The 15163-nt window shown below is 39.6% G+C and overlaps 1 protein-coding gene across 1 annotated transcript in view; it reads left to right on the forward strand.

Annotated features, from left to right (window-relative positions):
• Positions 1–15163, forward strand: part of LOC114668162 (IgGFc-binding protein-like) — a 29743-nt gene extending 14580 nt beyond the window's left edge. The window contains exons 8-14 of the mRNA XM_028823801.2: positions 927–1488; positions 1648–2240; positions 3443–4016; positions 4613–4806; positions 7762–8136; positions 8419–8708; positions 14548–15163. Coding sequence (XP_028679634.2) covers positions 927–1488; positions 1648–2240; positions 3443–4016; positions 4613–4806; positions 7762–8136; positions 8419–8708; positions 14548–14557 — 2598 coding nt within the window. The 3' untranslated portion in view covers positions 14558–15163. The remainder of the gene's footprint in view (positions 1–926; positions 1489–1647; positions 2241–3442; positions 4017–4612; positions 4807–7761; positions 8137–8418; positions 8709–14547) is intronic.

Below are 15163 nucleotides of genomic sequence, written 5' to 3' on the forward strand. Positions count from 1 at the left end.
GCACTTGATTGCACATAAAACAAGGCAAAATGAAAAGCAGATTAATTAAAGAAATAAACAAGAGAATTTCAAAATTCGCTTGGTTGCGTCAAGTTCAGATAGGATCTCCAGTCATCAATCTGCTCTCTCCATAATGAGATGTGCTATACCAAGAGCATCTCGGTTTTATAGCAGAGGCAACACAGGGGGTGAAGTTAATTCCTATTTGTGGGCAGTTTCTAAGGGCTATGGGAGAAAAGGGAGCTGTTACTGTCAGTGACCATGCCCCCTCACGTCCCAGAATGTTAGTGCTAACCTCACATGAGCCCGAAAGGCAAACCTCATGCATGACAATATAAAGATAGATAGATAGATAGATAGATAGATAGATAGATAGATAGATAGATAGATAGATAGATAGATAGATAGATAGATAGATAGATAGATAGATAGATAGATAGATAGATAGATAGATAGATAGATAGATAGATAGATAGATAGATAGATAGATAGATAGATTTCTTATAAAAGTATTTATCCCCTTGAAAGTGCTTCTGAATGTAATGGCCAGTAAAAATAAATAAATCTCTTTCAATAAAACACAAAAAAGCTACTGATTATGGGACCTGTTACGACTATAAACATCACTGACAGTGGTTTCCCACTTCTGGACCAAACCACTATTACAAAATGTAAATCATAATTTGAAATGTTATAATAGGACATCACATTACCTTCCCAACTGTCCCAATGAACTTCAATTCAATATTCACTGTTATGTACTGTAAAGACCCTAAGCTGAATTAGATACTGGATGGATAGGTATCTGTACTAAAGACTCAACAAGTTGTCTTAACTAGTCTACATGTGACAAGAATGTCACATTAATATAATTTTGTAACAATAAAAAATGAAAACTCGGTATCAAATTGGTTGTTCTTTTTTAGGTCAATGGAATTGTCACGTCCCTGCCCTTCTCTCAGGATTCAAACAAAGTGATTGTGTACAGAAGTGGCATTTCAGCCGTATTAGAAACCAACTTTGGCCTCAAAGTGACTTTTGACTGGAATCAAGCTGTCGCTGTCACTGTACCAAGCACCTACACCAATGCAATGTGTGGACTGTGCGGGAACTACAATGGAAACAAAGATGATGACTTGCAGTTAGCAGGTGGCCAGGCAGCACCAAATCCTACAGCTTTTGGAGACAGTCACAAAGTACAGGATGTTCCAGGCTGTGTCCCAGAATGCACAACATGCCCTAAACCAGTTATCCCACCAGTCAATCCTCCTTATGTGGCCAACTGTGATATCATTAAGGACAGTGCTGGCTCTTTGAAGGATTGCATGGACAAAGTTGACTATGCCCATTTCCATGCCAGCTGTGTCTATGACATCCTCCTTTACCAAGGACTGCAGAAGGCAGCCTGTGATGATATCACTGCCTATGTAGTAGCCTGCCAGGCAGCCGGGGGTAAAATTGACAACTGGAGGACAAACACGTTCTGCCGTAAGTGTTCGAGATTCATTGTTTCTTGTCATTTGTGGTAGCTTTTGATGAAGTACAACAGAGTGGGCATTTCACTAAATTCATAAGTGACCCATTGTTTATGTCTCAATTAGTGTGGTTTATAAAACCCCTAATACATTTTTCTCTACCCCTTTATAGCTCTTACTTGTCCACAGAACAGCGAGTACCAAAATTGTGCACCAGGCTGCCCAGCAACCTGCTACTCTATGTCTTCACCTGCTGGTTGCAATGCTGTTTGCAAAGAAGGCTGCCAGTGTAAAGATGGATTCCTTCTGAGCAATGACCAATGTGTGCCACTAGCAGAATGTGGCTGTAGCTACCAGCAACGGTACTATGCCAACAAAGAAGTATTTTATCCTGGTGATGCATGCAGTCAGCGTTGTGAATGCCAAGGTGGCATTGTTACCTGCACAGATGTCAAATGTGGCCCACAGGAGAAATGTTCAGTGGTCAATGGTGTCCAAGGCTGCTTTCCTACAGGCAGTGCTACTTGCATATCTGCTGGAGACCCCCATTACCAGACATTTGATAAGCGTCGGTATGACTTCCAGGGAACATGTGATTACACGCTGTCAGCTGTTACTGCCACAGATTCTCAACTCGAGAAATTCTCTGTGCAGTCGAGCAATGCACGCCTGGGTCTTGGAAAAGTCTCTGAAACCCGCTCAGTAACAGTGGAGGTCTATGGGTACTCACTCACCATTGTGAAGAACCAGTCCTGGAAGGTTCAGGTAAGCAATTCCAATATACAATAAAGATGTGTCTATCCCTGCACCATGCAGAAGAAATCAAGACCAACTCTGGACGTCATGCCAGTCAATCACAGGACATGCACATGCATGCATTCAAACTGTCTCTTACAGGGCCAATTTAAGGTTGTATATTGACCCAACTACCATAATTGTAGGATAAGGAATGAACATTTAAGTGAGAGATTATTTAAACCCAGTGGTATCTTGAAACTATAAGGCAGCAAAGCTAACCAATGCATGACATCAATATGAACCCAAGATGGTTGGGTCTTTAATGTCAAGGCTGAATGTAATTTAGCTTCTCTGATTGATCTTAAGTGAATCAAACTGCTACAGCTCAGTAAATTAAAGTCCATGGTCCTGTTAAGACTAAGAAGAGATGAGGTCAAACAGAGTGGGGCAGTAGCAAACACATGTTATTAGTTTAAAATTAAATCTACAAAATGATAAAGTGTGCAGAAAGTGAAGGAGCTGAATCCAAGGGGAAGGCAATGGTTGTGTTTGAGGAGGAGTATGTTATGTTCCTTGACTTCTGTGGTCTGGACTACTGCACCACTCCCCTTAGTTGAGATTTCAGAGATTCTGACCCACGGCAAACCAATCTGAATACTTCTAAGCAGTTTTGAGCATTTTCAATTCATTGGGAATGGTCAAGTCAAGAACCAACTTGTGGTCACCAGCAAATGTTCATCTGACACACAGAGATTGACTAAGCTGGTCCAGATGGGCAGCTGTGTTACTGCAGTAGGTCAGGCAGCATTAGGACCACAGTCCACAGAGGTTTTTGATTTACCTCTTTTCATCACCAGGTGTGTACTCCAATATTAAGAGATGCAGACATAGGAGTAATCCACTGCACTGACAGTCCTCATTCTGGTATGGAGTTAAGTGTCCAACAGCTTCATTTTCTCCTTGCTGGGTGGCATTATTCTCACAGGGTTAAAGTGATTATAAAATGTTGTGGTACCTGATTCACAGTTGCTCATGGTGTGGTAGTCCAGGTGTTTCTCATAACATTATTATATAATGTTGAATTTGAGTCTTCACCCTCACATGAATACATTCTACTTCTGGGATAAACTCTCGACCCTGAATTGTTTGAGTGTGTATGTGGATTTTTGAATCAACCTGCCACTTTTGAAAATCACTTCTTGTATTCATTTTATAACCTTTATTCACAGATGAATGGAATCCTGACAAACCTTCCTATTACAGTGGAGGGAGGAAAAATAACTGCTTCTCAAGTTGGAAGGTCAATAGTTGTGCAGACTGAGTTTGGCCTAAAAGTTAGCTATGACCTGGTGAATGCTGCTGCAATAACCGTGCCATCCACATACAGTGGTCAAGTGGGTGGACTATGTGGCAATTATAATGGTAACACTGATGATGACCTCTCTCTACCTAACGGTCAAGTTGCAAGTAATGTCAATGATTTTGGAGTCGCCTGGAAAATAGGTGGAAGCAGCGAGACCTGCGGCGATGCTTGTCTGGATGGAGGCTGTTCAGTACCTAGTGACAAAACAGTGGAAGAGTTGAAGAAGGAAGACAAGTGTGGCTTCATTAGCTCCACCACTGGACCCCTGGCTGCCTGCCACTCTGTGCTGCCACCTGATGGCTTCCTGCAAAACTGCATCTATGACAGCAATGCTGCTGAAGGCAAGATGGAAATGGTATGTGCAGGAATTCAAGCCTATGTACATGCCTGCCAGGACGCTGGGGTAACACTGCAATCTTGGAGAAGTAACACCTTCTGCCGTGAGTATCTAAAAGCATGCCAAAGTAGAAAAATTGTAAATGTCCAATATTCTATCAAGCGTTTGTTGAGAATTCTGGAATGAATGGCCTAGTGTTAAAGGATAATACTAGGCAGAGTTGTCAAATTGGTCACTATTTAAATTTTCTTGTTGGGATATTGTATGTGCGGTTAGCACTTTACTGTTCACTTGATTGTGTGTGAGCGTAGATATTTAAGTGAGAAGGCCCTGCGATAGTCTGCCGTCCCATTCAGAGTCCCAATAAATAGGCTTTATACCACCCTGCAACCCTGAATTGAATTAAGCAAGCTTCAGAATGTTATGTTCTAATGTTTTTGGAGAAGACTAACAGAATCAGCAATAAAAGTAAATATGTTCTTACACACTCAGTCAGGACTGATATTCACTACCAGCAATGCTTTATGTCAGCACATGCCACACTACCTGTAGCCAAACGGAGTAATGCTAAGATAACTATTCTAGAAGGCTTTTTAGTTGAAGACTAGATGTTGATGCCAATAATACAAGTAATGAGTTCTATGTAGCATTTTAAAAGGTGCTCTGTTCAATCTTAATATTCTTATTTTATCTCAACAGCCATGACATGTCCTGCTAACAGCCACTATGATCTTTGTGCTGATACATGCCAAGCTAGCTGCATGGCACTGTCCACCCCTCTGACCTGCAACTGTGTAGAAGGCTGCGAGTGTGACGTCGGCTTTTTAGCTGATGGAGACCAATGCGTGTCCATTGACTCCTGTGGCTGTGTGATGGATGGCAGATATTTAAAGGTATGGCAAGAGAATTAGGGATAAAAACATTGTTGGATGGGTGGCTAGACTACAGAGAATCACATGCAGTTTCAATCATAGCGGTGTTCCTCTCCAACCTCAACTTACTGTTCATTTCTTAAATGCACATTGATGTGTTCTATTATGGCCAATAGGGGGCATTCTTAATCATTCTTTAAATGGTTCCTGACTGGGGTGTAAAAGCTCCTTCAAGTCGTTTAGAAATTAAACTTTATATCGAGAGTGGCATGAGAGGCCAGGGCTTGAATGGCAGGAAGAACAGAGGCCAAGATGTTGAGAGAGAAAGGTACAGGTGGTCAGAAGAAGCACTTGGCTGTCTGTGGTATGATGGTGGGAAGAAGACCAGCCACTCCGCATGACTGAGGGGTGAAATTCTGCAAGTTATTTTGTTTTTTAATTTTGAACTTTTATCACTCTTTGTAATTGCAATCCATTGTGTTTTTTCTTTCTTGGTAACATTTGAATTTAGATAATGCCTATAATGCATTTATCAGACACATACTGTTGTTTAATAAGACAATAGCAAAGGCCTCTTTTGGTCTTAATCACACTTATAAAGCATCAAAATAGTGTGCAATATGGCTTACTAAAGCAACTTCACTTTGATGACTTATAATGCTTGATGTGGATCGGTACTCACCAGTACTCCATACCTGACACTTCCACATTTTTCTACTGGGAGTTTTTCTTACCAGTATGCAGTACTGGCACATTTATGTTTTATTCTTTATAGTACTGTCACTTTTTCTTTCATACTTCTCATGGCCTCTAGTTGTCCTGACCTGCCACTGTCTCTATGGACTGTACGCTGAAATTGTAGTCCTCATTCAACTTCATTACCCAGGATGCACTAAGTTATGCAAGTTGGCTCGCATTCTGTGATAATGTTAACCTGGTTACAACGGGGAAACCAGACAGAAGAAAAAGGGCCACTTTAAAATCAAACTGAGTGGAGATACATTGACCCACATGCTGGAAGTCAGCAGCATAAGTAAGTGAGTGCCTCTCTTATCAGCGCCATTAGCTATTGACATAGCTGATGGTAACAACCATGACAGTACTTATGAAAAGCCAGACAAAGGACAAAGTAGAAAATGATATATATTTGTTCATAGAATTAACTGCAAATTGTTAAAGACTAAAAAGCTGGGGTATAGCAATTTTAATGCATCATACACCAAAGTTGTAGGCAGATTTTAATTTGAGTAACTGTCATTTTTGCTTCTTCAGTAAAGTAAATATGTTGGGAGCATTAGAAGTATCTACATGTATTCATAGTAGAAATTTAAAACGGAGTATGATTTTAAATTGGTGGTATCAGCTGACATGCATGCCAATGTGTGGAGTTCTGCTTTTTTCCTTTTATTTACTCCCAGTAATTTGGAAAAATTGCACAAATTCTTCTTCATATTGCCTTTCATTATGGTATGCATTTATCTCTCTGTGGGTAAAAATAAAATTATTTAATCATTTAGTTGGTGTTTATATTCCACCCTTCCAATGCTGATACCCCACCAACCCAACATCCCGAGTACCATCACTTATTTTTTTCCCCTCAGCCACTGGTGACAATATGACTTGTAATACTACAAAATTCAGTATAAGGTTTGTGAATCCTTAATTAATGCTTAATATGACAAAATGAACCTCTCGTATTCAAAAATAATTTTACCAGAATTTCAAAGGCTCCTAATATACCACACTGCACAGAGGTGAGTAACCACTTTATTAACGCTTTGTAAGAATATTAAGATCAAATGAAGGTTTTTTAAGGTCTCGTTAAATAACCATATGTGACTAATAGATGCATTATAGGTAATACCTAATCTAAAGTCTCTAAATAATAAATTTTTAAGTTCATTAATATAAATAATAAATAATATCAGCATTTTTTTTATGGTAACACTGCTGCCTTGCAGTAAGGACACCAGATTTCACGTTGCAGGTCCTACCTGTATGGAGTTTGCATGTTCTCCCCGTGTCTGAGTGGGTTGCCCCTGGTTGCTGCAGCTTCCTCCCAAAGTCATGCAGGCTAGGTGGATTAGCGATGCTAAACTGACCTGTGTGTGAGTGTGTTCACGCTGCGATGGACTGGCATCTGGTTTAGATGTTGTTCTTGCCTTGTGCACAATGCTTTCTGTAGTAGGCTGCAGCTCTGGATAAAGTAGGTTTAAGAGGTGGATGACTTTATTTTTATTGTAAAAATGAATATATATGGTAATTAAAATAAAAAAGAACAAAATCAAATATTATATAAAATAGCATGTACATATAAATACATAAAATCAACAGGCAGCAACGCTGACCTACTTGACATTCATGCTGAGTTTAAATGCCAAGTGCACTGGGATTGTTCATCTAAGAATTTTAGGAATCTCTGTGATAATTACCTTTGGAGTCAGGGTTAGCCTTTGGAACTCCACGAGTTAACCACCTGAGACTCCATATAGCAGTTCCCAATGCTCCCGCAATTCTTGAATCCATTACTGCCCTCTCTATTAAGAAGCAGTGAAACACTCACTTATAGCACTGGGGAATTCCTGTTCAATTTGCCTGTTGTACCACTGCCATCCTCAGATTCCCAGTTTATGGGGGTCTCACCTCTTCCCCCTACTGATTACAGACAATTCACATACCTAGAAGTGCATACATTATTTGTATGGACCATCCATTAAGGCATCTTATAACCTGACCCTGTCCTGTACTGCTTTCAGTCCTCACCAGGTGATGATCTTTTTCCAGCTCAGCTTGTGAACTTGCCTTTATGTTATCATCAAAAAGAGAATGTCTCTCATTGCTAAACATTCCTTTAGATTTAACATGCAGTTGTTTCTCCCAGGAAACAAATTTTGGTCCCTCTTCTTTTAAGCCACACATTGTTTGCGTTCATCAATTCTCACATTGTTTCCCTATTTGTTTCTGTACCTTCCACAGAATGGTGAGACAGTGTTTACAGATCAATGCACTAATACATGCACATGCAAAGCAGGCCAAGGAGTTGTATGTCAGGCCACCAGCTGCTCTGCTGACACCATGTGTGATGTGAGGAACGGTGCCTTGGGCTGCCATCCCAAAGAGGTCTCATGTAACCTGAAAGATGCCGTCATCTCAACATTTGATGGAATGGACACCCAAATCCAAATAAGTGGTGTCTTCGACTTGGCATTCCTCGCAGATGACAAGGCACAGCTTGAAGACTGGTTCAGAGTAGCAGCTGGCATTAACAACTGCAAGCCAAACTCTCTTAATGTTGTTCATTCTTTCTTTGGACAAAACTTCATCACAGTGACCAGTACCAATGATGTCTGGGTAGGTAACAGAATATAATGCCTGCTATCTTTTATATTGCAGACTTCAACAGTTTTTAGAGGACCTTTGTTAACATCTTAAAGAGTGAGATGATGTATTTTTTTTTTCGAAAATATTTAAAATTGCTTTACACTTTTATTCTTTGTCTCTAAACATAATGTACTGTACAAGTGAACAAGTCTATTCAGAGATAAGGCCACTACTAAAATTAGATAGCATTATAATCACATTTCCCGGCCTAACACTGTACTGTCTAACTATTTTCTCCTTTTCTCTTTTTAGGTGAATGGCAGGCGTGCTGTTCTCCCTTACAAAGTTACTGATAACATTTCAGTATCACTGAACAATGGTGCTGTAGTGATAGAGCAGACTGGGAAAGTAAGCCTGCAAATCGGTGCTGCTGGGGATCTGTCACTGACCATACAGAGCAGTCTCTTCAGTCACCTGGATGGCTTCTGTGGCAGTGCCAACAATGACCTGAATGATGACATGAGGACAAGGGAAGGATATCTAACCAGTGACCAAGTGGAGTTCATACAGTCTTGGACTGCACAGGATTTTATGTCCCAATGGTAAGACGATAAATGAAGTTTATATTATGCACTAGATGGAAAATGTATTTGTTGACTATTAACATGATTTCTCTTGTTTATAGTTATGGAGTACATTGTAGGGCATTCTAAATAACAGGTCTTCTTCCATCTACATGCTTATCCCTATAATAAAAGACATGTTGCTTATCTAGACAGAACATGCAACCATTTCATCAAAACGTTTTTTAAACCAAGTAAGAATGTGGGAAGCACTGAGTAGAGAATCCCATGTATTACCTCTCTCTGCAGATTAGGATGACTGGCTCATCTAAAATGAGTTACAGCTGGCGTAAGAGTGAATGTGCAATGAGGTCCTCAGCTTGAGTCTTATTCAGGGTACAATGTCCAACTCCTTGCAGTCCTGTAGTTAAATAAGCAGATTCTGGAATTTTGGAGATAGATGAATGAATTAACAAGCCACTTCCATGATGTAAAGTGCACATTTAAATATGTATTAAGTCTATCTAACTGGCAAAGGGAAAATCTTCCTTATTCCTCTTGTATTGTTGTGAGGTGAGTGGCACTTACCAAGTTCATTTTTGGACTGGTCTACTCTTGAACCCTTAGCTTAACACACAAACACAGATCCAATTCACTTAAGAACTGATTATAAGTTGTGCCTGCACAAACTATCAATCCTTAGTACTCCACATACAGTATGGACTCACAAGCTTTGGAGTAAACAACACCTGGGTGTCCCCATATACAGTCATATGAAAACGTTTGGGAACCCCTCTTAATTCTTTGGATTTCTGTTTAGCGTTGGCTGAGCTTTCAAAGTAGAAACTTGCTTTTAATATATGACATGCCTTATGGAAACAGTAGTATTTCAGCAGTGACATTAAGTTTATTGGATCAACAGAAAATATGCAATATGCATCATAACAAAATTAGACAGGTGCATAAATTTGGCCACCCCAACAGAGATATTCCATCAATACTTAGTTGAGCCTCCTTTTGCAAATATAACAGCCTCTAGACGCCTCCTATAGCCTTTGATGAGTGTCTGGATTCTGGATGGAGGTATTTCTGACTATTCTTCCATACAAAATCTCTCCAGTTCAGTTAAATATGATGGCTGCTTAGCATGGACACCCTGCTTCAAATCATCCCATAGATTTTCAATGATATTCAAGTCAGGGGACTGTGATGTCCATTCCAGAACATTGTACTTCTCCCTCTGCATGAATGGCTTTGTAGATTTCGAACTGTGTTTTGGGTGATTGTCTTGTTGGAATATCCAATCCCTGCGTAACTTCAACTTTGTGACTGATGCTTGAACATTATCCTGAAGACTTTGTTGATATTGGGTTGAATTCATCCAATCCTTGACTTTAACAAGGGCCCCAGTCCCTGAACTAGCCACACAGCCACACAGCATGATGGAACCTCCATCAAATTTGACAGTAGGTAGCAGGTGTTTTTCTTGGAATGTGATGTTCTTCTTCTGCCATGCAAAGCGCTTTTTGTTATGACCAAATAACTCGATTTTTGTCTCATCAGTCCAAAGCACTTTGTTCCAAAATAAATCTGGCTTGTCTAAATGAGCATTTGCATACAACAAGCGACTCTGTTTGTGGCGTGAGTGCAGAAAGGGCTTCTTTCTCATCACCCTGCCATACAGATGTTCTTTGTGCAAATTGTGCTGAATTGTAGAACGATGTACAGATACACCATCTGCAGCAAGATGTTCTTGCAGGTCTTTGGAGGTGATCTGTGGGTTGTCTGTAACCATTCTCACAATCCTGCGCATATTCCGCTCCTGTATTTTTCTTGGCCTGCCAGACCTGCTGGGTTTAACAGGAACTGTGGCCTTTCATTTCCTGATTCCATTCCTTACAGTTGAAACTGACAGTTTAAACCTCTGAGATAGCTTTTTGTAGCCTTCCCCTAAACCATGAGACTGAGCAATCTTTGTTTTCAGATCTTTTGAGAGTTGCTTTGAGGATCCCATGCTATCACTCTTCAGAGGAGAGTCAAAGGGAAGCACAACGTGCAATTGACCACCTTAAATACCTTTTCTCAGGATTGGACACACCTGTCTATGAAGTTCAAGGCTTATCGAGCTAATCCAACCAATTTGGTGTTGCAAGTAATCAGTATTGAGCAGTGACATGAATTCAAATCAGCAAAATTACAAGGGGACCCAAATTTTTGCACAGCCAGTTTTTCACATTTGATTTAATTTCATACAACTAAATACTGCTTCACTAAAAATCTTTGTTCGGAAAACACCGCAGTACTCAAATGTTCCTAGGACATGAAAGACATACCACTGTTATCTTTTTTGTTGAAAGTAGAGTAAATTATTGTGCAGGCTGAGAGGGGTTCCCAAACTTTTCCATATAACTGTATAACCTAGACCTAATGGCCAGTTTGGTCAACAAGAATAACCTAGATACATGAAGGCCAACACTTTGGTTAATGCCACTTACCCACCAACAATACATTACTTCAAACTATGTTGCTCTCTCTTATATCTCCCCATTCCAGGTGCCCTATGTTTTCTTTATTACTTCACTCAATCAAATATGAAAGAAATATACTGTAACAGCAAAGAAGTATTTATTAAGAGCAGAATAATAGTAGCAGAATAAAATATATTAGAAAATACAAATGGATGTATAATTCTCAATCAAAATGCAACCTTTCCTTAAAGTCAGAAAGCTTACTGAAGATTAGCAGCAAAGGAACCATCATTGTCAAAGTAGGGTATTATCCTGGGTGGCTTGCTTAAAATAAGCAGGTAGGCTGATACATTAATGGCGTCTTCGTCTCAGCTCAATGGATAGCATCCATGTCTCAACCATATAGCAAAACAGGAAGCACCAGAACCGAGACAAAGATGCCAATGAGCCCCCAACTCCAAACACAGACAACCCAACACAACTCTGGGTTCAAATAAATGATTCTTTAATCCACAGAGATCAAAATAATAATTAATCCAGTCAATACACAGCCTTTAAATGCTTGCTTTCCTTCTCTTTCTTGTTCTCCTTCTCCTTCTCTCCTCCAATGAGTTCTGTCCACTGTTTCCCAACTGACTCCTTGAGCTATGGCAGCGGGCTCCTTTTAAGGTGGAACCGGGAGCAATTCCAGTGACATAACATGGCCTATTGGAAGTACTTCTGGGTTATAAGGAGGCCAGGGAGGTACATCCCCGGCAGCATCCTCTGTTGTCCCCCAGGGATCCCTACAGGGCTGCACTTCTCAACTCCAACTCCCATACAGCCCTGCAGATGTCCAGACTGGGACTCAATATGAGGGACACTGCCACCTAGTTTTATAGGGGGATGAACTGCTCCCTTTCATCTTCTCTTGCTCGTTCCAGTAGCCTCTGAGCATCCCAATGATCATGGGAAACATAAGGAGTCCCTGCCGGGTATTGCCCCAATTTATTCCATCCTTCTGTTACGGTATCCTAGCTAGGTAAGGAATTCACCTCCATCCTGGGCATCTACACTTGTCATCTCAAGTCTTCAGGTACATTCTCTGTAAATCTCACAGAGTGACAAGAGGTTTTTATTTGAATCCACTCCACAATATCAGCTGTTACTGTCCATGTTTTTCCAGTCACCTCCCACATTTCCACTTTTACCAGACTGTCTAGCACTCCAAAGATTCACCAATTACTCTCCCATATTCTACCACCACAGCTACAACAAGTAAATCATCATCATTTTGGTAACAGTATAACTCTTAACAAAATATTAACACACTTTTAATCAACATAAAACCATAGTCCATGTAAAATGTTTTCTAAATGTTAGTCATATCCAAAATAATATATTAATTTTCTGAACCTGTTTATTCCTATATAGGCAGGTAAAGGAACAGAGTATATCCAGGTGAATGTTTCTCAACCACTGGGTTGTGATTTGCCATTGTTTAAATTGGTAGTGGGTTGCAGTGGGTTATGTAGTGGGTCACGGTTGGGTGGGTTGTGATCACGCTCAATCCTCCTTCTACTCTGACAGTCGCAAGGAAGACACCCACTCCTCCTGCTCTGACAATTGTGCTCAATTAGATGGTGGGGAACAAGAAGAAGATTAAATGATAAAAAATGGGTTGCAATACCAAAAGAGTTGAGAAACATGTATCCATGTGAAACTGGGACAATGCAGGAGCCATCCATAGATGGGGTATCAGGCCAGTTACTCACATTAGGCCAATTTACAACCAGTCGGCCTACTCTGTACAACTTTGGGCTATAAGAGAAAATCAACGCAGAAACAGAGAGAATGCACAGACTGGCCCAAAATTTTAGCGCTTTGGGGTATCAGAGCCTCCTAAATACAATTAAGCAGCATCCACCATCACCCTATATTGAAAAATGTGTGTGTAAGTAATGGAAGAATTAACAAATAATGTAGAAGAGAGCAGGCTGAGGTGTCTCAAAACTTTGAGTTAGACTAAATCATTCCATCATTTCATCCTAAACACTCTCAGAATGATATGGGCTTTATGGCTTTAATAAAGGGCTTTAATAAAGCAGTTGCTAATTTCTGTAAACCAGATTATGGCACCAATATAACACTACTACTTTTTCATTTTACAAATTGCATTTTCAAACAAAATCCATCTCCATCCATACTAGAATTTTCATATCATTTATAAAAGCATCTCCACCCACCGTAAAACAACCAGAAATGACACATGACGTAAAAGTTCGCCTACACTGAGCATGCACACATTGGCGGAAATAGATACGGAAAGTGTCCTACACACTAGACATTCATTTGGACCTTGAGCTTACATGCGGAGAACATCAATGGCAATATGAAAAACAACAAAAAAAATGTTGATGAGGAATTGTTATTGAGAGGAATACATGGGTATAAAGTAAGTAAAGCAACTGTGAAAATATAACGAGCAGGATCCATTCAGGGAAGGGCTATGTAGTAAGTACAAGCCAATCAGTGTGCGATTAGTGCAGTTTTGCAAAATTCTTCATTTTCAATCATCCACACTACAACACTGAGCCAGCATTTTCAGAAACATACAGATCTAGAGAGCATTTTCAAAAGCCTTAGTTTTTGGGGGTTAAAATACACTAGTGTTGTGTGGACGACAGGCAAAAACAGAGACCAACGAAGGGTTGTCTGGAAGTTGTGGTTTTGACTGGCAGTCTTTTAGGAAGGGAAAACAGGGCCCAGAGGACAGAACTCCAGGGAGGTGGTCACAGTTCTTTCATGGGCTTTACCAGATCTGTGGTTACCAGAAAGACCTCTCAGCCAATCTTTTAACGAACTTCGGCAACTTCTCCCATGTGAAGGAAGGAGTTGGGAGTGGAATTGGAACAAGGGCTCACATGGCAGAACGGAGAAGGAGAATACTATTGGTAGAGGAAAAAGGCAAGACGTGAAAAAGGAGCATATAAGACAATTGGGGCTTATGTGCCAGCTAGGGCTACCCCATTCTCATATTAAGGGACAAATCACTTGGACTTTATTGTGTTTACTTTGTATTACCTAATATGTTGCTTCTTTCTCTTATCTTTCTTTCTTTTTTTAAATAACACCCTCTTATTTGCAAGATGGTCTCATCCAGTGGTTATTCTGGGTATATGGTTTTTCTCAGCAGCTCCCCCATCTGGTTACAATGGGTTAATTCTTGCAAGAAGTTGCCATATGATTCCCCATAATATTTTAAACTTTAACTTGCAGTGTATTTTGTTAAGCCTTTCTATTTTTATGTTGATTCTTTGAGTGCCAAAGCAGAAAAATCACATCTACTGTACTTCAGAGTAGCAGTTATTCTGCTGTACACTTCCTGAAAAATGTCATTAAACTAACCCTTAATTTACTTTATTTTGCAGTAAAGCATAAAAGGTTACTGAAGAGAAGAAAGCAGTGGAAGATTTGTGCCAACTTTAAAAGAGTAAAACAAGATGTGCAATACAGGTTTTAATTTACAGGAAACAGTTAACTGTGGCAGAATTGCTAAAATACTTAAAAATATATTAAAAAATACCTGGAACCAAGTCAATGTTCAAAATTATAACTGACAAAATCAATACAAAGAAAAGATACAATACAATACAAAAAAAAAGTTTAAATCCTGTAATTCTGCATGACTTCACTTTTAAATAAACTCTAAAATTACATTTTAAGTCACAATAAATTTGCATGGTAACATTATTTAACAACTACAATTTAACAATACATCTTTATATTTGCTAGAGGGAAAAAAATAGGGATTTACATTCTTTTGGTAATCATTTTAATGCAGTTATTCTACTTTCAAGTCACTTTTAACTGACATTTACTTGTGTGGATTCTCTTCCAGTTGATCAATGTTACAGCTTCTCTTTCTTTCTAAAATAATGTTTTTTCCTTTTATGTTTTTACCTGGCATTTTATCAGCAAAATGTTTTTGAGGACAATGTTAATGATGTTGCATTCTCAGAATAAATCATTAATATAATCAAAAAA

This window comes from Erpetoichthys calabaricus, chromosome 17 (genome assembly GCF_900747795.2).
Source record: "Erpetoichthys calabaricus chromosome 17, fErpCal1.3, whole genome shotgun sequence".
NCBI lineage: Eukaryota > Metazoa > Chordata > Cladistia > Polypteriformes > Polypteridae > Erpetoichthys > Erpetoichthys calabaricus.